Source organism: Psittacula echo (genome assembly GCF_963264785.1).
Source record: "Psittacula echo genome assembly, chromosome: 5".
In the NCBI taxonomy this organism is placed as follows: domain Eukaryota; kingdom Metazoa; phylum Chordata; class Aves; order Psittaciformes; family Psittacidae; genus Psittacula; species Psittacula echo.
Window position 1 is genome coordinate 31,204,426 of NC_137739.1, and position 23,018 is coordinate 31,227,443.

Below are 23,018 nucleotides of genomic sequence, written 5' to 3' on the forward strand. Positions count from 1 at the left end.
TTTCAGTGTGCCAATACAGTAGCGTTTTCACCACTTCTAGTTAGCTTAGGTCCTGCTTTTCAGGGTGTACATATCTGGGGAAGTAAAAAGTTCAGAACAAGGACTTTTTTAAAATGTAAATATTGTTGTACAACTTAGTTTGAGAAATAAGAGTTTAATCATTGGTAATTGGTACATCATGATACTGAAAAATCGTAGTTACTATGACAGTCTAGCTAGACATTAACAACATGTGATAGAAGTTAAGAAAAATATAACCTTTCATCCTTCAGATGGTGTATGAGGAATTTATGTGTAGTCATAAATAAAATGAAGAGAGATTCCTATGTTAGTCAAATAGGAACTAACAATGAGCTGAGAAATCAATCAGTGCTTTTTAATTTAAACTATCCATTCTAATTGAACAATTTCTGATTATTTTTCTATTAGAAATTGATTCTGTGATGTGACTTTTATAATTAAAAATGTGGAATTTTACAAGTCATAGAACCTGGAAACATCTGCTGAAGGCAAGAACAATTTTATATGCGTAGCAAGTTTCTTGAAATCTATTTAAGCCAGTATTTACTACATATCTGAAGCATAAATTGGTAGATTTTCTCTCTTGTAATCGTTTGAACTGTGGAGAAGTTTTATTTAAATGGAATTTATTTTAGAGGTGTACATAATACCCCAAGGCTGCTTTCTGGAAAGTCTGTGAAGTATTCTCATTCTCATATTAGCTAGCATGATTAAATTTTTCAATCCCAGCAAATAAATTTTTTCCCAGTTTTAGTTACATGTTCAGTTCATTCTTTTCCTTTCCTTCTATTGAGTCCTTGAGCAGCAGCAGCAGAATCATGAGTTGTTTGTCATTTGTTGCTGGCACTGATACTTAAATACATTTTGCTATTTTATTTCTTGCTACTGCATTCATCCTATATTATGAAGAAAGATTTACTTTAATTTTGCTTCATTTTCTGATGTTTCGTTTCTCTAATAAGAAAGGCCAAGAGAATCCACATAGCTCTTTACCTAGAGAGGTACAGATTATTTTGTAGCAGTTTTGTTAGATTCCAGATTTTGTAAAGTTTGCTTAAGTATTGATTTAACTCTAAAGCTATAAGCTCTGGAAGCTGTGAGTCCCCAGATGTAAGAAATGTGAGCAATTTTATTTTTCAGACCTGAATTAAAAATTAAAGTAACCTGACTGTTAACTTGCAAAAGCCAGCTGTTCATGCATAATAGAAAAAGAATTTTGTTTTTCCCAGATCTAATCCTCAGGTTCAGTGATGACCCCCTTTGGTATGTCCCATTAGATACAATTCTTTGGCAAAAGTACTTATTTTGGTATAAAACTATTCATACTAAATGCAAACTGATATCTTTCTCAGAACGTAAGATCAGTTGTCAAACTTTGCTACTATTAGTTAAAATTAAGATCAACAGTTTCAGATTCTATTTGGAATGTATATAAAAGGAAACTTTTTTGAGCACTTTCCAGCCTCTCTAGAGGTTTTCAAAATTGTATCCTAGACTGGAGTATGTTCTACCTGACGTGAACCTGTGTTAGGAGCAATGGTCTGTATCAGTATTCTTAAAGTAAGAAAAATGGGTGTAGTTTTTCCACCCCAGAACATCTCTGTAACCCTTTGGAGAGATTCCTGCTCTGGAGTTACACTAAACTAATGTTGTTCTTCCCTCTTTTGGGGAGAAATCATATCAAATCCTGCTGCTTTACTTTTTTCCCTTGAGCAGCCTACTTTCTAACGCGTTAACGGTTCATAAGTTCTGCTTTCACTGGATTTCCATTTACTCAGATCTTAGCTAGGATTTTGTTGTTTAACACAGCATATTGCTGTTCTGTCTCTGGTAAGTCCAGAGGAGTGTGCAAACTAAAATTAAGATCATTTGGGGGACTATTTGGGGTTTTATTAAAATACCTTAAGGAAAACTGGTATGTGTGCACTGTCAAACTATGTCATGCCTTTTCCACCGAGTTGCTTGTCAATTTTACTTTAATTACCATATACATTAGTTTACGTGCGCACTTGAAGCTGCATTTCACTTTTCTGGAGGCAGAGTGTGGGTATTCCAATACTGTTGCTTCAATATGCAGAACAGTATTATCTTTGTTGTAAGTGTGATTGTGTCTATGCTTTCCAAAAAATTGTGAAGTGCTTCACAGTCTGTACTTGTTTCTGTTGATGTTTCAGTTATCAGAATACCATCTTTAATGCCAGCAGCATATTAAATACTACAACACAAAGCCCTGTTGAAACTGCATAGTGTTCTTGGTAGCAGGTTTCCATTTGTGTCTGCATTGGTATTTCTGTGCAAGTGGTATTCCAAATCAAGTTATCAATGAGAAATCCTGTAGTGAATCTAAAAATGTAGAATTATATCAGTAAAATATATATTTTGCCATCTATATTTGTTATAGCATTTAGATAGGAAATTATGATGGGATTTCATGTCACAAGATTTTATCGTTAATGACATTCCTGCTGCTTCAAATGAAATAATAAAAAGAACTTAACCAACAGCCCTTATGAAAGGATTATTGTGTATATAAATGTTGTTTCATTTTATTTACCAAACACCAAGCAGAGCATTAATGAAACAATTACCTGTTCTTCATAAACAGCTTTTCTCTACGTTGCCACACATAGTGCAGACAGCAAGTGTTTAAGGTGTATAAATAATGAGAAGGATGTGTTTTAGTGGGAGTCCAGCAGATGAAAACAAGTGAGTAGTAAGAGAAGCATACTTCTAGAGGTGACTTTGGAAGGCTCTGGAATGGTCTTCCCATGAAGTAGTCAATGCTCTAGCCTTGAGATATTTTAAAATATTCTTGGGAAAACAGTAAAAAAATGTATAGAAAGGAACAAGCTTGCATGATCTAACAGGTCTTAATGTCTTTGCTTGCATAAAGATGATTTCTACATATAGCTAATTAAAATAACAAAAGCATTACCCTGTATACAGCATTCTGTCAGCTCTTGGGATGTCTGCTGAAATTTCAGAATTCCAGCTCCTGAAGTCTGGTGAGTGATCTGTTGTGAAACTTGATTAGCAGGAGTTGATCCCACTCTAACTCATAGCTGGTGGGATTAAATTCATAGACAGGAAGTCAGTATTGGTTGCATATTTGTGGCCTGGAATAATAATTGAATTTTTCTAGAAAAAATAGTCAGAATGCTTTTTAAAAATTTTTAATATTAGACATAAGTTGTTAGCATAATGTGACTCATCAGTGACAGTGGACTTTGGTGTGTACTGTTAATGTCACAAAAACAAACACATCTTTTCCTCCTGGGTTAGAAAAAGGTTTTAGTTTACCATAAGTAATACTGTTGGAATTCTGTTTAAAATTGAAACAATATAAATAAAATGCCTTTATACATGAAGATAAAAGAATTTTTCCATGTTTTTTTGACCCATGCTGATTTCGTATTCAGTGATTTTCTTTGTGTATAAAATGGAAATGTAGTATTCCCTGATGCTCTGGAAAAGAGGTCTTTTTCTGTATGTGGGGAGAAAGGACAAGTTGAAAAGGACATATTTTGATTATATTTACATTTTATTAATCCATCAAAGATGACAGTTTGACAATTGTATTATTGGCCTTATCAGACTCATAGGATTTGGATACTGTTTCAGTTATGTCTTTCTGCCATAGTGGCAAAATGTCTGACTACGCTGCATTTCTTGAAGTTCTGCTGTGCAGGGAGAGTGATGATCAGTTGCAGATACCAGTTTCAGCCTGTCTGCTGGACAGCAGACAGAGGAAGCAAAAGCTTTTTCCTCACTGCTGTTCTATGCCAAGTCATGGTCAGAGTGTCCACTTCTCTATCTTCCCTCTCTTTTTCAACTTTTCAGGTTTGGCAGATCAAACAGTCTTTCTTGCATCCCTCAACTATTCTAGAACCTGTATGTGCAGATCATAATACAGCTTCTGCATTTTTGGGGGATCTTTTTTGAAATGTTGTAATTAATACTTTATTGTACCTCATTACACAATAGATAGCAACACACTTGCAAACTTTTGTTATCTGGCATTTAGAAGTGACAGTTCTGATCATGTGTGTTTAAATAAAGGAAGTGACATAATAAAAATATACTATTATGAAAGTAAAGTTTGTTCTGTGTACAAATAATGAATGGCTTCCATATTTTATAGATGAGCTTGTCTTTAAATTGCAGTAGCCGGAGCAATACCGTTTTTCAGAATCACAAGTATTTTACTTTAATTTCTGAGTCACTTGGTTTTAATGGATTGATTTACACCTGGATTGTGCTGATCTAGTGTCAGCAAAAATAACCCAAATGCAGTAAATTATCTTAACAGACTGGATGTAGTTCATTATACCTGACATTTGTTATTGAGCATAATGCAGTTGGAGACTGCTTTATGATTTTTCTATGACTTAATTTATGTAATTCTTGGGAGGGATAGAGAAAATAATTGATTTTTTCTTAATTACTAGTATTATTTTATTTCAGTGCTGTAAGCCACCAAACTTTGAATAAAATTTCAATTGGATACTGCTAATTTTATTCTAGAACTTGCAATGAAACATCAGAGACATATTTTGCAGACTAGTGCTAACTGGAATCCTTTAAGGTATGCCAGATGTTTGGCTGTTCATCTGCATGTCTGTTCATTTATCATTTGTAGTCCATTTGTACACCTTCAACTTCTTTCTTGAGAAGGAAATAGAGTTACCTAAAATAGAAAAATTGCTTTATTCAGTGTTTTTTAAAGACTACCACAATATGGTACATAATTTTACTTAAAACTTCTGAATATAGTACAGAACATCTGCTCAGGTCATCTTAGGATTTATCCTAGTACCATTTTCAAGTTATGAAAAAGATGTTCGTCTGTGTTTATTGAAAGTGGTTTTTTGTTTAAGTTTTTTTAATAATCTTCAAGGTGAGCACAAAATTGTGATTTAATAAAAAAAAAATTGAAGTTAATGGTAAACTGGAAGAATTCCATATTGAGACACCAATATAAAGAATCTAATGTTTTCCACAGTGAAATAGATATATATATGCTGCTTCGTAGAGCTTAGTAATAAAATGAAATTAATTTGAGTGTATACTGTCCTAGTTGAAATGAGTTACCAAGTTTCAGTGACAGTTGTGACAGACATTCAGTGGAAGAAAGACTTTACTTCTCGGAATGCCTAAATAAATGACCACTTTACTCCAGAGGCCGTTAGGTGTGTGAGGCATTCCCAGCTAGAAGGATAAGGGCTTTCTCTGAAGGTTAAAGAGGCAGTACTAGAGAAATTCAGAGTGGATTATCTTATTTTAACTATTACCATCAAACATCTTTCCAAGAAAGATACTATTTAAGGTTGCTTATGTAACAGAAGCAGCATAATTTGAAATGTGCTGTCTGTTGTATCAGCTATGAAGTCCCAGAGAAGCTACCTAATGGCTGATGTGGATATCTGTGATGATGGGTGAAGAGGTATTGACATTTGTCTTTATCAGGCAAATTTTGCAGCTAGTATCAGCTGAAATAAGTGGAATATTGGTCCAACTGTACTGTGGGAAACAGTGGAACATTTGGTACTAACATCGATGTCTGTTACTTTATAACAATATATTAGTCTTTATTTTAGAATTTGTGTAAATACCAGGGGATTGTATATAGTTATTGGATGATACAGTTAATTTTGAAAAGCAAAATTAGTGGGGTTTTTTTACATTTAACACAAGTTTTCTTTCTTAGCTTGTATTTTTTGCACGACTATGATTGGCCCAAGTAATTCTCATAAACATCAGTATACTAGTAGCCTTTTGTAAAGCTAGAAGACTTTCTGTAATGCATTAGCTTTCTATACTGATTTTTTTTCATTCTTACATCTAGTTGTTAAATTTACTTCTAGTAATTTCTGTCTTACTCTGATGTGCTTGTGATGAAATTGCTTCTGCTTTAAAATTCTCTGTTCTTGAATTACTAGCTTTAATTTAGGAAACTCCCATCCTGAAAGACTTGCTTTATTGTCTTGGCATGAAGTTGTGTCTGCTTCCATTAATTTTCTTCTTGTATCTCTATTCTGCCAGTTCTGATACTGTCTTAATCTTATCCATTCACAGAATGGTAATCCCTTAAATGTAGAAATATGTTAAATTGCCTGCTTAAAAACCAGCAAGAACATGCCTGTGTCATGCGTTGGTACTATGGAAGAAGCTGAACCACAAAAGAAAATATATGTAGGCAGGCTTTATGTGGTTCCTGGTTTTACATAACTATTTTAAAACAAACAGCAGTGAATTTAAGGACATCACACAGAACTGAAGAAAGCATTTTCTACAGTATATCAAATGAAGTAATAAGTATCAAAATAACATGTATTGGCTTTCATCATTGGATTTGGCTGTTCTTTCACTATTGGAACCCTAATGTTTTTTTACATCTGCAGAGATTGTAATGTTTCAGCTCCAGACAGCAGTCTGACTTGTTAGGAAAAAGTGAGGGGTAATGTTGGTGGAAAGTGTAAAAGGGCACGATACACATGCAGTGTAGGTTTGGATGTTAATCCTTTCAGGTGATTCACACTTTCTAAAGAAATTATGTTTCAGAATTCTTCATGATAACTCTTCTTCCTGGTTTTGCTTGTCCTCTCTCTTTCACCTTCTGAACCATGTAGTATATGTAATTTGCATGCCAAGACAAAATCTACTACTGTGGTATTATTTTTTTTATTAATTTTCAATTTGTAGTCTGTATTGTCCCCTTTTACCTTTCTGACTATTATGCTCATCCTGTTCTTGAGGACTACTTGAGGATGTTCAAATAAGGGAATGCTGTATCTTGAGAGAACTTCTGAGAGAATTCTGCCACTGAAGACAGAGGAAGTTGACATAGGAAAAGGAAAATAGTAATTAAAGAAAAACTAGAATGAAAACTTGAAAATAATTATTACCCTTTTGGGGATTACTTAGATGCGCTATTAACTGGGCTTCATATCAAGACATCAGTAATTCTAAGAACCACTGTCAGAATCTAAATAAAACCATAAACTTGTTAGATTTACAGAGTTTGTTTCTGAGTGCAGACTTGAATAACAACTTTGCTGCTTGAAGATTATTTTTGTGGGTAGAGCTAATAACACTATTCCAGTGCAGTCACACAGATTCACACTCACTGCTGAGCCACCTGATGCCAAAAGAATATGGTGACATTTTAGAAGATTTTCAGAATAGCTCTGTCACAATTTAAAACTCTTCAGATGGATTCACCACTGCAACTGAGAATCCATGAAATCTGTAACTTAACTAATGGATTTAAACCTTGATGAACAGTCATGGTAATCTCTACAATGAAAATAGATTTAAAAAAAAAAAAAAAGTGATGTACTGTAGACAGGGGAAGAAATCAGCATATCCATATCTTGGAACTTAACCTTGTTTAGAACTGTGAAGGTCTGAAGTTCTAGTATGAAAATGTTGGGGTTTTTTGTGGGTTCTGAACATCCGTCATCCCAGATGACTTTAGTTTCCTTAGAGTGTTCCATATATAACAGAACTTCATAAATCTTTTTGTTACCTTTTTGAGAAAGAAGTATGTTACTGTGCATTAATTAATGTTATGTGTAACTTGGTATTATATCTGTCTGTTTGTATTGGTATGTCAGTAGAGAAATCTGATATATTCTGAATGGCTTTAATTAATCTATTGTAAATTACATGTGATCTTCAGGAATCTGGGATTAAAGATCATGAATAGTTAGATGTTTAAGTCACTTTTGCCAGAAAATGTATATAATAAATAAAGCTCCATCCAGAATTACATCCCAATTTTGCAATATTCTAGAATTCTATTGCCCTCTGCTGGTTTAGTGTACCTGTCTGTGGCTTGGTAGCACTGAATTATAAGTGAATTGGCCTTCCTTCCTTTTATTTTTCATGGTGAAATTATAGTAGATAAATAGTGTAATGAACCAGTTTGCAACTCGCACTTTAATGTGTTATAAAATATAAATCAGTCTTGAGTACAGTCTTTTTCGGTGGCTTTCTGAAGTTACAAGAGGTGGCAAATTGGTTTCTTTTTTGTTGCTGAGGTTTTCAGGTTGAAGAAGCAGCTTGATTTAATATGTTGCCTTTTTGTTTGTTTGTTTGTTTTGTTTTTCCTAAAGCAATAAAAATTAAAACTATGTAACAACAACGGAAGCTTCACAGTTCTTTATACTTTCATGACCTTTCCCCATATTTGTGCTTACAATATATTCGAGTATAATTCCACATGGGAAAACCATTTATTGAATTGAATTTTTTGACTGATGTTATCCATGCAGCAGCACAACTAACCCTTTAAAGTAACAGTGTCGCTATGTCCTGGATGATCTGTAAGCTTACACTTGCAGACTTTTTCAGGAAGAACCTTAACCACTACAGGACGAGAAATGTTGTGATCTCCTTTAGTATGCAAAGAAGGTAATTTCTCAGGTGTTGCAATAGCTTTCTCACAGAGGTCAAGTGGCTAACCCATAGCACAGTAATTCCTCAAGGAGCTGAGAAGAAAGCTATTCTTGGCATTCAGCAGCAAGCTCCTTCTCACCTCTTTCTTGCCTCTTCTCACCAAAAATATCCAAAACCATTAACTGAGCATATAAGTTGGAGACAGAAATCCAGTTAACTTCTGAAGCAAACTGGATTTCTCTAAAAAATAGCGAATGGTTGAGTTTGCCACTTGGTTTCCGTAGCCAAGAGACATGCAATCTAAATAATACTATGTCATAGAGAGGCTCTCTGGAGACCTGCACCTTACAGTAAGTTTGGGAGTCTTGGACTTAGTGGACATTTTTCACTGAGCCACGAGTATCATTTTAAGAATCAGAGTTATGTAGTGTCAAGAAACAGAAAAAAGTCCTGGACAGGCATTATCCAATGCCACTTAGTATGTTGGAAATAATGGAAAGACAATTCCTGAATTTGGGAAGTTGAATCTACCTTGTGTTTTTACAAACTATAGAATTTGATTCATTATTTTGGTATAGATAATGTCTGTTTCATACATAATTTGGGATGGGAGTGTTTGAGGGTTTTTTAAGTGCCATTAGTTTATTGAAAAGAACTCAGTGTCCTTTTGGGGAAGTTAACTCATTTCATGTTGACTATTACAATTTACACCTTAATGCTCATTTAAGCTATCATAAGACAGCTTTAGAGTAAGGACTTTATCAGTTCAGAACTATTCTTATTATCTTCTTCTGGGGTCTTTTTTAAACTGTCAGCCCCTAAATCCTCCCTTATAAATAGGAAATTCTTTTGCTGTCTCCTACATTCATTCTGCCTGGCAGAATTGAATTAGGGACAGAATTGGGACAGGGAGAGAGAGCATAAGTATCAGTATAGTTTAGCTGTCCTATGGAAAGATAGGTGCAGATTTGTTTTACAGATGCAGTATTGCTTGGTGAAAAACACTGAACTACTGTTTTACTTAAATTGGAGAAATCTTGAGAAAATTCTTTAGAATGCAACAGTAAACATTGGGCCATTTTAATAAATTGGATTAGTTTCCATTCTAGTCAAACCAGCTGACTAAGCACTCCCAGAGTAGAGAATATAGACACTGCAAGCTTATATTTGTACCATGTATTAGTAGTCTCTGGATTTTGACTGCATAGAAGCAGCAGTGTGCTTCTTAAGGTTGGTATTCATACTGCTTTTTTACAAACAAACTAACCAAAACAAGCTGAGAATCCAAAGTGATTTTGCCTAAAATAACCAAGAGAGCTGAGCCTTGAACTACAAATCCTGACTTTGATCCTGTGCTCTGGCCACTGTCAGGTTTTATCATTTGTTTTAACACATGCGGGTGATAAGAATAATAATGTTTATTAGCATTTTGATGGATTTTCTTTCATCCTTTTGCAAACTATTTTTACTTTGCCTAGAAGTTACTGTCAGTGTTGATTTATGTCATTATATTTGAATATAAATACTGTTTAAAAATTTTGTTTTGTACATGGCTGTTCATGGTTTTAAATTATGGACACAGGAAGAGCATCTAAAAGCCCCTCAGCTTTCCTGTTGTGTTTGTCCTATGTGTAAAAAATTTTGGTTTTATTTCTGTAACACTATTACTATGGAATCAGGGTTATGAGTTATTTTATTTTGGGTTTTACCTTACTAGGTAAGGAAGACCACCCCTTCCTTACTTAGTTTACACAATTACCTGACTTGGGCTGGAGACATCAAAGGTAGCTGGACAGGTTGATAGTCAAATCACTCGTTTGTGTGGCAGTTACTACACAAATTGGCATGAGTTAACTATACGAACTAGCTAGGCTTGAACAGACATTTTACCTTTTTCTCCCCTTTTATTTCCCTTCCTCCCCCACCCCCTTTTTTTTTCCTTTTCCTGACATCATAGTCTCTTTTTGCCAGCTGTATTGTGACTAGGAATTACTGCCAGTGACAAAAATAAAGAATAAATCAAACTAAAAGTCATGATACAGCTTTAGCAGTAACTATTGCTTTTAAGATGTGTTATCCATATTTATATTCCATGATTTACCTGTCATCTCCAGTCCTCTGTGATACAAGTTTTGTGCATCTGGATTTTGAGTTAGGTGAATGATTGGGCCAGATCTAATCTGTGGGCTTGTGTTATTTATCACAGCTGAACAAATTAAATCGTTTTAAGCCAGCTGTTTACACACCTGTAACAGCAGAAGATATTAAAAGTGTTAACCTCTTAAAGAATATTGTAAAGCAGTTGGCTTTACAGGAGTGTAGAGGTAGTCTTCCTGTTTCTTTATTACAATTAAAAGACTCAATTTCATGTATGGTTAGTTGTCCCACTAATTAACAGGCTTGACATAGTCATAAGTTAGTGTATATTTTGTATGCCTGAGGTTTTGTCAAGGCATCCCCAGCAGTCAATACAAAGATCAGTAGGATGCTATTTGAGCTGTCCTGTTCTGCAATTTAACAGCTAGATCAAGCACAGGATCCATTAGTGTGTGATCAGTTGTCCATTCCTCTGAGCTACCATAAACTACATCACACCTGAAACTTGGGAATCTGTTAAACAAGCCAGCTGTCTTCTGTTTCAGTATTGGGTAAGCAAAGTCATACGTAGTGCAGTATGAATCTTCCATTAACTTAGATTTCTTAACAGGTTACCAAGAAATTTTGATTAAATTCTGCATGATCAAATAAAAATTGTATTTCTCAGTTTTTGATGGTTTATCACAAGAAGGTATTTCAGTTGGGTAAATTTTAGTAGTATGTCACGTATAATTTTCTCAAACATACCATTTAAAAGAGCTTTGTCTTTCATAGGGAATGAATATATGGCACATGATCAGGACTTTTAGTTCATGATGTACTTGGAGGAGCATAGTGTGGAAAACAAGTTCGAAAAATTGCAAAACCAGAAATTTGTAAAACAGACTTTAAAATTTTCAGTTGTAATTTCCTGGCCTTCCAATTGAATACCTGGGTGCCTACTAAGGAAATGTTATACGTACTGGCTGTTATGTACAATTATAGATCTGTTAATATAAATTTAGTAGATTTAATGCTCTGCAGTAAAGTGGCTTACAACATAATCATAGAATAGTTAAGGTTGGAAAGGACATTAAGATCATCTTCCAGCCCCTTGCCATGGGCAGGGACACCACACCCTAGACCATGTCACCCAAGGCTCTGTCCAACCTGGCCACGAACACTGACAGGGATGGAGCCTTCACAACTTCCTTGGGCAACCCATTCCAGTGCCTCACCACCCTCACAGTAAAGAATTTATTTCATGAAAGTAAAATTAAACTTCTGGATATACTGTATATGTTTCAGGTATGAGTAGTGTGTTGAGTGAAAGTCATTAAATGAGGCACCAAGTAATGCACTTAATTCTTCAGTTCTCCTGCAGATATAATAATAAGCAGCTATTTAGATAACCTACTTCTTTGCTATGTGTGGTATACAACAGAAATTTTTTTGTGGTCCTTTTTTTTTTCCCAAAAAGTAAGAATGCATGATACAAGATTTTATTCTTCATGATTCAGGTCATTGAAATAAATTTTTCTGTCATTGTATGTTGTTATCAAGAATATAAAGCAACTCACTGGAAGACTAGTGCTACCTAAATAAATAGACCTACTTCAAAAAAAGTGGTCAATTCATAATGAGTAATGCTGTAACAATTCTGGTTTTGTTTTAGGGAAATCACAGGGATCCTAGACCCTTGTGATTTCAAAGAACATACCCAATTTAGCAGTCTTTCAGCAGCTGGATTTGTGTCATAAAGTGCAGTAGATAACAATAAAAATAACAATTTATCTAAACTTCTGCTGTTGCAACAGATACAGTGTATTGGAAGGACTTAGTTGCCACTTAAATTTAATGATCATAGTTCTGTCTTTTAAATAAAATGAGAAATAATTTTCATCAGTTTGAATATTGATATCTATGTTATGGGACTAGGTTATTAAAAATACTATATTGTTGGCAAGGAAGGTGTTTTATGTTAGAAATGTGTTCTGTACTGTCATCACAGAATAATCCTTCCTCTCAGTCTCATTTTCCTAACTGTGAATCAAGAAAGCCATACCTTGCACTAGCATTAGATTTGTATGCAAGCTTCATGCATATTGATTTCTTTAATGGCACAGAATGAGATAATTTTTCTTTCCTATATTGCAGTACAAAAGATGGTATATATTGCATATTTCATTCTGTAGAACTGATTCTGTGTACATGTATTTAAATACTCAAGCCATAGCCTTTAGAAGAAATTAAATAATAGGACTAATATGTCAATTTTGCATGGTTTTTGCTTTCAGAAATTAGCACCTGGAGTTAGTCAGTTTGCTTACACCTGTGTGCAAGACCATCCTGTATGGACTAACCAACAGTTTTGGGAAACAACCTTTTATAGCAATGTGCAAAATCAAGTTCGCTCCCTCTACCTTTCAGCCAAAGGTGACAACCATGCAGTACAGTTGAGACAAAAGGTAGGAGAATCTGTTATAAAGTAAATATCAAGGTAGTATTTTTATTCACTTTTTAATTGTCTGCTAAGTTGTGGAGCAGTAAGCTGTGGTTGCTCCCATTTAATGTATTTTTCTTTCATTTTTGCCATATTAAACAGCATAAAATAGCATGAAAAATAACAAAAAAAATACATTTATCTGCAAAGCAATATAATTCGATGTTGCTCATGTGATTTTTCAAACAAACACTTTTTGTATAAATTTCCACACTTTAAGGTATATGTTTTTCCTGAGAGTAGTAACTTATTGCATAGCAATGTTACAAACAAGCGACAGTTCTGTTATATGAACAACCTAAGTTAGCAGCAGTTCTCATGCCCAGTATTAGATTATTACGAGGCCCTGGGGTGGTTTCTGTTGAATGGCACTCAGTTTGCTTTAGTGAAATTGAACAGATCTTCCAGAATGCAAATTATGAGTCTCAGTAGGATGAAAGTGCATCTCTAATGCAAAAATATAATGGGAAGCCTTGCAGTGTGCTAGAATGACTTTTTTCTTTTTTTTTTTTTTTTTTAAGGAGCATTGCATACACATAGGAAAGAGCTGTTTGTAATCTCTCTTCTTGACAGCTAAGGCCTCCTTGGAACTTAATCTTGCAAGTCGGGTTAAGGACAATAGAAAGGGCTTCTTCAAATACATAGCAGATAAAACTAACACAAGAGGCAATATAGGCCCACTGCTGAACGAGGAGGGTGCCCTGGAGACAGAGGATTATCAAGAAGGCAGAGGTGCTGAATGCCTTCTTTACCTCTGTCTTTACTCTTGCAGACTCTGCCCAGGGGCCCCAGATTCCTACAGCCCCAGAAGGAGTCAGGATAAAGGAGGAGTTTGCTTTGGTAGATGAGGATTGGGTTAGGGATCAGTTAAGCAATCTGGACATCTATAAATCGATGGGTCCAGATGGAATACACCCACAGGTGCTGAGGGAGCTGGCAGAGGTCATTGCTAGGCCACTCTCCATCATCTTTGGTAAGTCGTGGGAAACAGGAGAGGTGACTGAGGATTGGAGGACGGCAAATGTCACGCCAGTCTATAAGAAGGGCAAGAAGGAGGACCCGGGTAATTATAGACCGATCAGCCTTACCTCCATCCCTGGAAAGGTGATGGAACAACTTATTCTTGACACCATCTCTAGACATATCAAGGATGAGGGGGTCATTAAGAGTAGCCAACATGGTTTTACCAAGGGGAAGTCATGTTTGACCAACCTTATAGCCTTCTATGAGGAAGTAACTAAGTGGATGGATGATGGTAGAGCGGTAGATATGGTTTTTCTTGATTTCAGTAAGGCATTTGATACTGTCTCTCACAGCATCCTCATAGATAAGCTACGGAAGTGTGGGCTTGATGAACAGGTAGTGAAGTGGATCAAGAACTGGTTGAAAGGAAGAAGGCAGAGAGTTGTGGTCAATGGGGCAGAATATAGCTGGAGGTCTGTGAATAGTGGAGTCCCTCAGGGGTCAGTGCTAGGACCAGTGCTGTTTAATATTTTCATCAACGACCTGGATGAGGGAACTGAATGTACCCTCATCAAGTTTGCTGATGACACTAAGCTGGGAGGAGTGGCTGACACACCAGAAGGCTGTGCTGCCATTCAGCGAGACCTGGATAGGCTGGAGAGTTGGGCGGGGAGAAACTTGATGATATTCAACAAGGGCAAGTGTAGAGTCTTGCATCTGGGGAGGAACAACTCCATGTACCAGTACAGGTTGGGGGTTGACTTGCTGGAAAGTAGTGAAGGGGAAAGGGACCTGGGGGTCCTGGTGGATAGGAGGATGACCATGAGCCAGCAATGTGCCCTTGTGGCCAAGAAGGCCAATGGCATCCTAGGGTGCATTAGAAAGGGTGTGGTTAGTAGGTCAAGAGAGGTTCTCCTCCCCCTCTACTCTGCCTTGGTGAGGCTGCATCTGGAATATTGTGTCCAGTTCTGGGCCCCTCAGTTCAAGAAGGACAGGGAATTGCTTGAAAGAGTCCAGCGCAGAGCCACAAAGATGATTAAGGGAGTGGAACATCTCCCTTATGAGGAGAGGCTGAGGGAGCTGGGTCTCTTTAGCTTGGAGGAGACTGAGGGGTGACCTCATCAATGTTTACAAATATGTAAAGGGTGAGTGTCAGGATGATGGAGCTAGGCTTTTCTCAGTGATGTCCAGTGATAGGACAAGGGGTAATGGGTGTAAACTGGAGCATAAGAGGTTCCATGTGAACACCAGGAAAAACTTCTTTACTGTGAGAGTGACAGAGCACTGGAACAGGTTGCCCAGGGGGGTTGTGGAGTCTCCTATGTTGGAGATATTCAAGGCCCGTCTGGACAAGTTCCTGTGTGATGTATTCTAGGTTACCCTGCTCTGGCAGGGGGGTTGGACTAGATGATCTTTTGAGGCCCCTTCCAACCCTTGGGATTCTGTGATTCTGTGATTATCAACTATGTGACTGAAAAGTATATGCTATCCAAAGTCATGCAGCACTGTAGAGACAGGAAGTAAAATAGAGATATTCCCAGCAATGGAGTCAGAATGAGGAACAGAAAAGGTGTTTCAGATGTATGAGGGTGTCATGGTTTAAACTCAGTCAGCCACACAGTCTCTCTCTCACTCCTCCCCCTTCCTCCACCTGCTCCTGGAGGGATGGGGAGGAGAATCGAAAGAATGTAACTCCCTTGGGTTGAGATAAGAACAATCCAGTAACTAAGGTATAACACAAACCACTAATGCTACCACCAATAATAATAATGATAAGGAAAATTACAAGGGAAGAGAGTACAACCACTCACCACCCGCCGACTGATACCCAGCCTGACCGAGCAGTGATTCAGCCCTTCCAAGTAACTGCCCCCAGTTTATATACTGGGTATGACGTGCTGTGGTATGGAATACCTCTTTGGCTAGTTTGGGTCAGGTGTCCTGTCTCTGCTTCCTCCCAGCCTCCCCTCCTCCCTGGCAGAGCATGAGACTCAGAAAGTCCTTGGTCAGACTAAACATTAATAAGCAGCAACTAAAAACATTGGTGTTATCAGCGCTGTTCCCAGGCTGAAAGTCAAGAACACAGCACTGCACCAGCTACTAAGGAGAAAAATGACTGCTACTGCTGAACCCAGGACAGAGGGATAAAGAGCAAGGGACTGTGGGACTGTGTATGGGGAAACCCTTAAAATCTGATTAAGTGTAAAGATGTGGAGAGTAGTAGAACTTCAGGCATCTACTTTAAACCTCACATGTGTGTCCATATGGAAAATGTGGTCAACTTAATTTTAGTATAGAAAAAACATTAACAAGATATGTAGTCCTTTAATAATTTAACATCAGGCATTATGTCACTAATATCAGCTGCCAGATTGCTTTATTCTGACTTCCTCAGGCTATAAAACAATCTGACTATGTGCAACCTACCTGGTTTGTTTCAACCTAAAGTTAGAATTGGACTCAACATGTAAAAGCATGACTGTTTCAGCTGGTCTGGAAACTGTTTATATAAAACCTTGCTTCATCTGAATGTCCTAGGAATTTGGAGAATATTATCTGCATGAAGCAATGTGCTTCTCAATCCGATTTATGCTTGCTTTTATGTGAGCTAAATGGATAAGCTAATGAGAGCAGCTATGTTAAAATCAATGAACCACTCTGAATAAACATGGATGATTGTATAGCATAAAACTCATCTAGAAAGAAATTATTATTTAGATCTGTCTACATTTTGCTACTTGCATATTTCAGTGAACTGCTTTCAAAGCTCAGTTCCTATAATCATAACTCTTCTTAAACCCTATTGAGTGTAGTTATTTGTTTTTTCTTTTAATATTAATATATAACTTACTAAAGAAGTTTAATAAACAGTTTAATAAACAATTTAATAAACAAAGTTTTGACTAAACATTTTTTTATTTTTAACATTCCAGCTTTATTATTTTTCTGTGCCTTTTTTATTTCATTTTACATGTCTTCTAGGAGAAAAATTCTGTAGGTTCAGACCAAGATAAGACAGCAATGGACCTGGCTGCTGAGCAATTGCGGTTATGGCCAACTCTTAATAAGCAAACGCAGCAGGAGCTCATCCAGAATGAGGAAAGTACAGTTTTCAGTCAGGCAATTCATTTTGCTAACCTCATGGTCTACCTGCTAGTACCACTGGATACAAGTAAGAGCAAGTTGTTGAGAACATCGGCTACAGGTGACTGGGAGAGTGGAAGCAACAGTATTGTCACAAACAGGTGGGCATACAGCTTCAGTATGGATGGATCACAGTTCTCAAAAGCTTCTTAGTTTTCAGGATTTGTTCTAAATACCAGATTATTTCAGTATCTTCACTTGTTTTTAAGTTCATTAATTAAGGAAAGTAGTCTAATGTGGTTCCTCTTCAAATAACAGAACTTAATCTGGAGCAATCTGCCACTGTGTAAAGGAACATAAAAGCTTTACTGTTACATTAAGAATTTGTAATCTAGTAATGCAAATGCTGAAGGCAAATATATGATGAGAAAGAGAAAGCATCCCAAATGTACATTATATAACTTGAAAAACTCAGTATGTGAACCTAAAATCAAGGAAGCATTTGTATAGAATCCAGAAAATCCCGATTTCAAAAGCTGCAAGGAAGAAAGGCACTGAAGTCATACAAAGCAAGAGGGTTAAACTACTATGGCAAAAATTAAATTACTAAGGAGGCAGGAGGAGTATAAATGCCAGTTACATTCCCTTAGCATGCGAATCTATAAAATAGCCTTCCTTTCTCTCTAGTTATTGTTTTCATTATCACCTATGATCTGCCAGAATTCCTACCTGATAAAATTGTAGAACACTGGCATCACATAAAGTACAGGCTTCCTACCAGTATCAGACTTCCCATGGCTGCTAATTTCTGCTGACTAAACACCTCTAAACTCCTAAAAAAAAACCATTAGGATGTGCTCAGGAAACAGGTTGTGGTGTATGTTGTATGAATCTGACCCTTAATAATGTTGTGGGAAGCATTTTTAGACATCCAAAGTACATCTCCCACTGACCTGCTTGCACTTTTATCTGATGCACAAAAAGCTATTTTTATAGCCTTTTTGCTTTTGAATGCTTTGCTCTGCAACCAGAATATTCATTTAATGTATCTTTGTCTGTGTAACTAGATATTTGTTTACCATGGGTTGCAAATAATGTATTTGACTCCATGAAGAGAAGACATAGAGCTCACATCCAGGCAGCTTTTTTTTCTCTTGTGGGCACATCTGCACTGGATTAATGGAGGGAAAATTTCTCCTACGTCATCATCCACACAGTTCTAACAATGTTAATAACAATGAAAATACAATGTTAACTTTGGTACCACTGTATGCTTTTAGCAAAGCTTATGTATTGTAACTAGGAAAAAAAACCCCACAGCTTGTCTGTGTCTAGACAGGTATCACCTTTGCGTCACCAGTTGAAATTCTCCACGCTTGAAATTTCTTTTATTTATGTCTATAGTATTGCAGGCAGTGTTGCAGAGAGTTATGACACTGAAAGTGGATTTGAGGACTCTGAGAACAATGATGTTGCAAATGCAGTTGTACGCTTCATCACGAGATTTATTGACAAGGTTTGCACAGAGAGCGGTGTTACGCAGGATCACATCAAGGGTCTTCACTGCATGATACCTGGTAGGAATTGTGATGAGTGGTTTGTAGTCTTTCTTTTTTCTACTTTTTTTTTCTAGTGAGAGAAATGCACTTCTTGGTTTCAGTTACTTTCAGTGAAGTTAGAAGGTTAGACTTCTTTTCTAGACTGTAATTCCTGTTGAATTTCAAGTAATTATTCCTTTAATGTTTAAATTTGAAAATTTCAGAATATTAGAGTTTAAATTAGATTGCAAGTTTCTCTTTCATATTATGCGAGTCTTCATTTATGGTATTACTGCTTTCCAGGCATTGTTGCAATGCACATAGAGACCCTGGAGGCTGTCCATCGTGAGAGTAGGCGGCTTCCACCAATACAGAAGGCAAGTGTTATGAAACATATTTGTATTCTTTACAAGTATTAGAATCATTCAGTTTAGTCATATTTTTTCCCTCTTATAATGTTACGAAGAAATATCAAAACATTGAAAGAAAATTTTCACCAGTGACAAACAAAATGCTTGGCTTTGGTCTCATGAAATATGAACTTATGAAACTAGTAGAGCCAAACTTCTGATTATAAGCAAGCTATTGCATGCCCGCTGTTTTTTCAGAACCATTTCTCTTAGTTGAGTCCAAACTCCGTCTCCCTTCTTTGGACTCTGTCTCATAACAATTTTGTTTTGAAATTTTTTCAGCCAAATATTAGAACTAGATTGAGGTATAACACTGATACCACCATTACACTAATGCTTTCATTTATTTGCTTCAGCCCAAAATTCTACGACCAACTTTACTGCCAGGAGAAGAATTTGTTTGTGAAGGTCTCCGTGTGCTACTGGATCCAGATGGCAGAGAGGAAGCTACAGGAGGACTGCTTGGAGGTCCTCACATCCTCCCTGCTGAAGGAGCTTTGTTTCTGACCACTTACAGAATTATATTTAAAGGCACTCCTCATGATCAACTGGGTAAGAAAAATGAAACAGTGATATTTGTGGTCCATCAGACAGGCAGGACTTAGAGCTGGCCTGTCCACCTAGTATAACACCAACATCAAAATGTATATACCTCACTTTATAGCTTTTCATGTTTATCAGATAAGAGTAATCTCTTAATATAGGGTTTTATTGCTACATATGACAGTCATTGACCTTGGATTTACATTTAATTTAACTAGAACTTACTCAGGTAAGTCATTAGATGCTAAATGTTTGTTTATTCATGCGTACAGTATTCCTGTCTTCAACAATTTATGTAATATCATAAAATTATGACTTTCTCTTAGAGGAAACTTCAGTAGTCTGTCCCATGGCATTATGGGTTTTCACAGACTACCTAAAGTTGAAGACAAAAATAAGGACATTCATGACTATACTTTAGTAATTTCCGTAGACTTTTGAATGAACAAAATGCTTAGTATATTTATATTTCAGTTCCATCTGTAAAGTTGGTCTGATAATGCTGCTTTACAGAGCAGTATTTGTAAGCTTCTTCACCGCTAAGGGAGAATACATACACCGTGTGAGTCCTGCAGCTTCCACTGCCCCTAGCTTTTCATTAAACACAGTTTTTTCAGCCACTAGAAGTCTGTTAAATGAAACATGCTCATGAGTTAGTATTCTCTCAAATATCTATTAATAAATTCAGTATTCTTTTTAATAGGTACTGGAAATAGCTCTCCTGAATGATAAATTTTTCTATTTTGACATCTGCCATTTCTAAGCAGATTGTCTTTTAGAAGTATAAATTTGTGAAATGTTCATGGTCATGCATAAAGATACCAATGTATATCATTCGTTGTTTATAAGTTGTATAATGCAATATGAAATTTGAGTAAGATTGAAACTGTTTCTTCACCCTCATCAACCTAGATTTTGGGTGTACATTTCCATCGTGTATACAGACTCAGAAGGAAGGAGAATATTTTTCTAATCATCCCAGCTGTAATTAAGCAGAAATTCAGATTACTAATAATACTTTAGGAATTTACCTTTTCAGGTATTTTGCCTGAAATTAATTAGGTACCATTATTTTTGTGTTGCTTTGTACTCCTTCATTCCTATCTATTCAAAGTACAATGAGACCAAACCAGATCTGATTCTGTGATCTAATAAGTATGTGTAAATACAATATTGTGGTCCTCAGTTGGAGAGCAGACAGTGATCCGGAGCTTTCCTATTGCATCTGTTACGAAGGAGAAGAAGATCACTATACAAAACCAACTGCAGCAAAGTATGCAGGAAGGACTGCAGATCACTTCAGCTACCTTTCAGGTAAAAGGAAGCCTTTTAAAAATTAATGTGACAACACACCTCGAAATATTTCTGAGCAGCACTTTGTTCTGATATTTGTGTTCAGTTTTCTGCCATGTAAAGTTAATAGAAAATGTAGTCCTCTCATAGAAACCCTGGTGTTTCTTGGCCCAGGTGATACTGAGAGGATTACCATTTTCAAATTTGATTTCTTTTCATTCCTTTCCTTAGCTTTCAATTTTGGATCCAGTAAAGGGTTATTTTGGGTCCAAATCTCTTAATGTTTAGTAAGTAGAGGCCTAGGCAGGCCAGTGGCAACATGCTTTCTCTCTCTTTCAGCTACATGGAATGTGTATGGAAAAGCTATAAATACCGCTTTCTTCTCCAGACTTCTCATTTTACCAGCATTCTGTAAAAATCCATGGCAGAAAGTCATGGTGCACCTCACATGGAAGCTGCACTTCCAGGAATCTTTAGGCTAGCCACCATTGGCCAGAACCAATGAGCGTGTGACTTGCACAGATCCTAACTTCTGTACAGATCCTGATAGTTTCCTGTCTGTGTGCTCAGAAGCATGTACTGCAGGGTGATTGATAGAGGTGGACTTTTAAGAGTTAGGAATCTTGGAATGTTTCCTCAATATTTTGTCCTGGTGGTGATCTTGAAGTTAGTCAAACCCTAAGAGATGAGAAGTTGAAGGCAAAGAGTTTTATTTCATGGATTGAAAGTAGATTGCAGTACTTAAGATGTGAGATATTTGTTGGGTTAGGTGACTGCAGAAGTGTATTTTCATTGAGAACAAAAACTCTAACATTTGAACACATAATAAAATAGATCATGAGCATTCCACTAGTTCCTTAAATAATGGACATTATTTAGCTAATTGTTCATGATTAGATATTATGACAGACTTCTTCAGTATGAGGGTGGTGAGTCATCATCCCTGGAAGCATTCAAGGCCAGGTTGGATCAGCTTTGAGCAACCTGGTCTAGTCGAAGGTGTCCCTACCTGTGGCATGGGCGTTAGAAGCAGATGATCTTTAAAGTCCTTTCCAACCTAAACCATTCGATGACCCTATTCAAAAGCATATGATTAGGAATAAAAGTGAGTAAAGCAACTGACAAAAAGTTCTTGTTGTGGACTTCACAAAGACTTCAATTTTCCAGTAATCCTTTTACCAGAATAGTTAGCATACTTCAACGATGTGCTAAATACAGACACAGCTCAGTGTTTTCTATGCTGGATTCTGGTAAAACATCTTTGCTTTTGTTTAGCATAGTTTTGTTCTAGGTTATGAGAACAAAAACAATCAGCAAACAGTTTACTTTCTGTTCCCTTTGTAACAGCTAGAGTTCAATACAGTATGAAATAGCCCCTCCTCTTTGTTATTATTACTTTCAGGTGTTTGCTGCAGTTATGCTATTTAATCTGTTTAAAACTTCAGATCAGTGCGACCCCTGCAGATTCCAGAGCTCCTTTCAAGGAGGTCCTAGAACAGAGTTATTAGTCATTTGGAAAGTATTTAAAAAACAAGTGAAATTTAAAAAGCAGTGATGAAATGCACCTTCTAGATAGCAGAGAAAAAGACATTGAAATGGTTTATAGATATGCCTTCAGAAATAAAGCTCTAGGATACTTCTCTGTTTGCTGACTCCTCTTGGCTGAGGATGAGGAGATGGGATTCTTTTATTATTCTTTTCCCTAAAAAACGTTTCAAAAAGCATTTTTAGTGGGTGGATAGATCAGGATCGAACAGCACAAGGTTAGTCCATTTTAAGGATTGGATTTCACCATTATGTTTTTATTAGTAGTAGCTTTTTATACTTTGCAAGGTGTGGCAAAAATTGGAATGGCTGAGTAATGGAAGTATAATGGCTGTGACTTACGAATGCTGAAATTGTGGTTTGATGATACTCTTTGAAGTGCATTACAACCTTAGCTCCCAGTATATGGGCAGAGCTGGCAGAGTATTTCCAAGCTAAACTGTCCCATGTGACAAGTATTTGAACTGTTGTAGGCATCTTAATGCCAGCAGTACTACTTGGATTTACCAAAATATTTGTTTGATATGGTTAGAGTTCTGAATGTTATTTTTAGTGAAATTAACTTAATCTTAGGAGTTAAGTGTAAAAATGAAATTAAAAATTAATAACACGTAATATCCCTCAAAAACAATGAGATATATG

General features: G+C 36.4%; 1 protein-coding gene across 4 annotated transcripts in view; it reads left to right on the forward strand.

The window, feature by feature from the left end:
* The window catches only part of SBF2 (SET binding factor 2), a gene marked incomplete at both ends in the record, with an annotated part of 266,518 nt that overhangs the window by 193,534 nt on the left and 49,966 nt on the right, over nucleotides 1-23,018 (forward strand). For all 4 annotated transcript variants that reach the window (XM_080619951.1, XM_080619950.1, XM_080619952.1 and 1 more), the window contains 6 exons: nucleotides 12,795-12,965; nucleotides 16,946-17,208; nucleotides 18,452-18,624; nucleotides 18,889-18,962; nucleotides 19,352-19,547; nucleotides 20,725-20,852. In XM_080619951.1, the coding sequence (XP_080476077.1) occupies nucleotides 12,795-12,965; nucleotides 16,946-17,208; nucleotides 18,452-18,624; nucleotides 18,889-18,962; nucleotides 19,352-19,547; nucleotides 20,725-20,852 (1,005 nt within the window). The remainder of the gene's footprint in view (nucleotides 1-12,794; nucleotides 12,966-16,945; nucleotides 17,209-18,451; nucleotides 18,625-18,888; nucleotides 18,963-19,351; nucleotides 19,548-20,724; nucleotides 20,853-23,018) is intronic.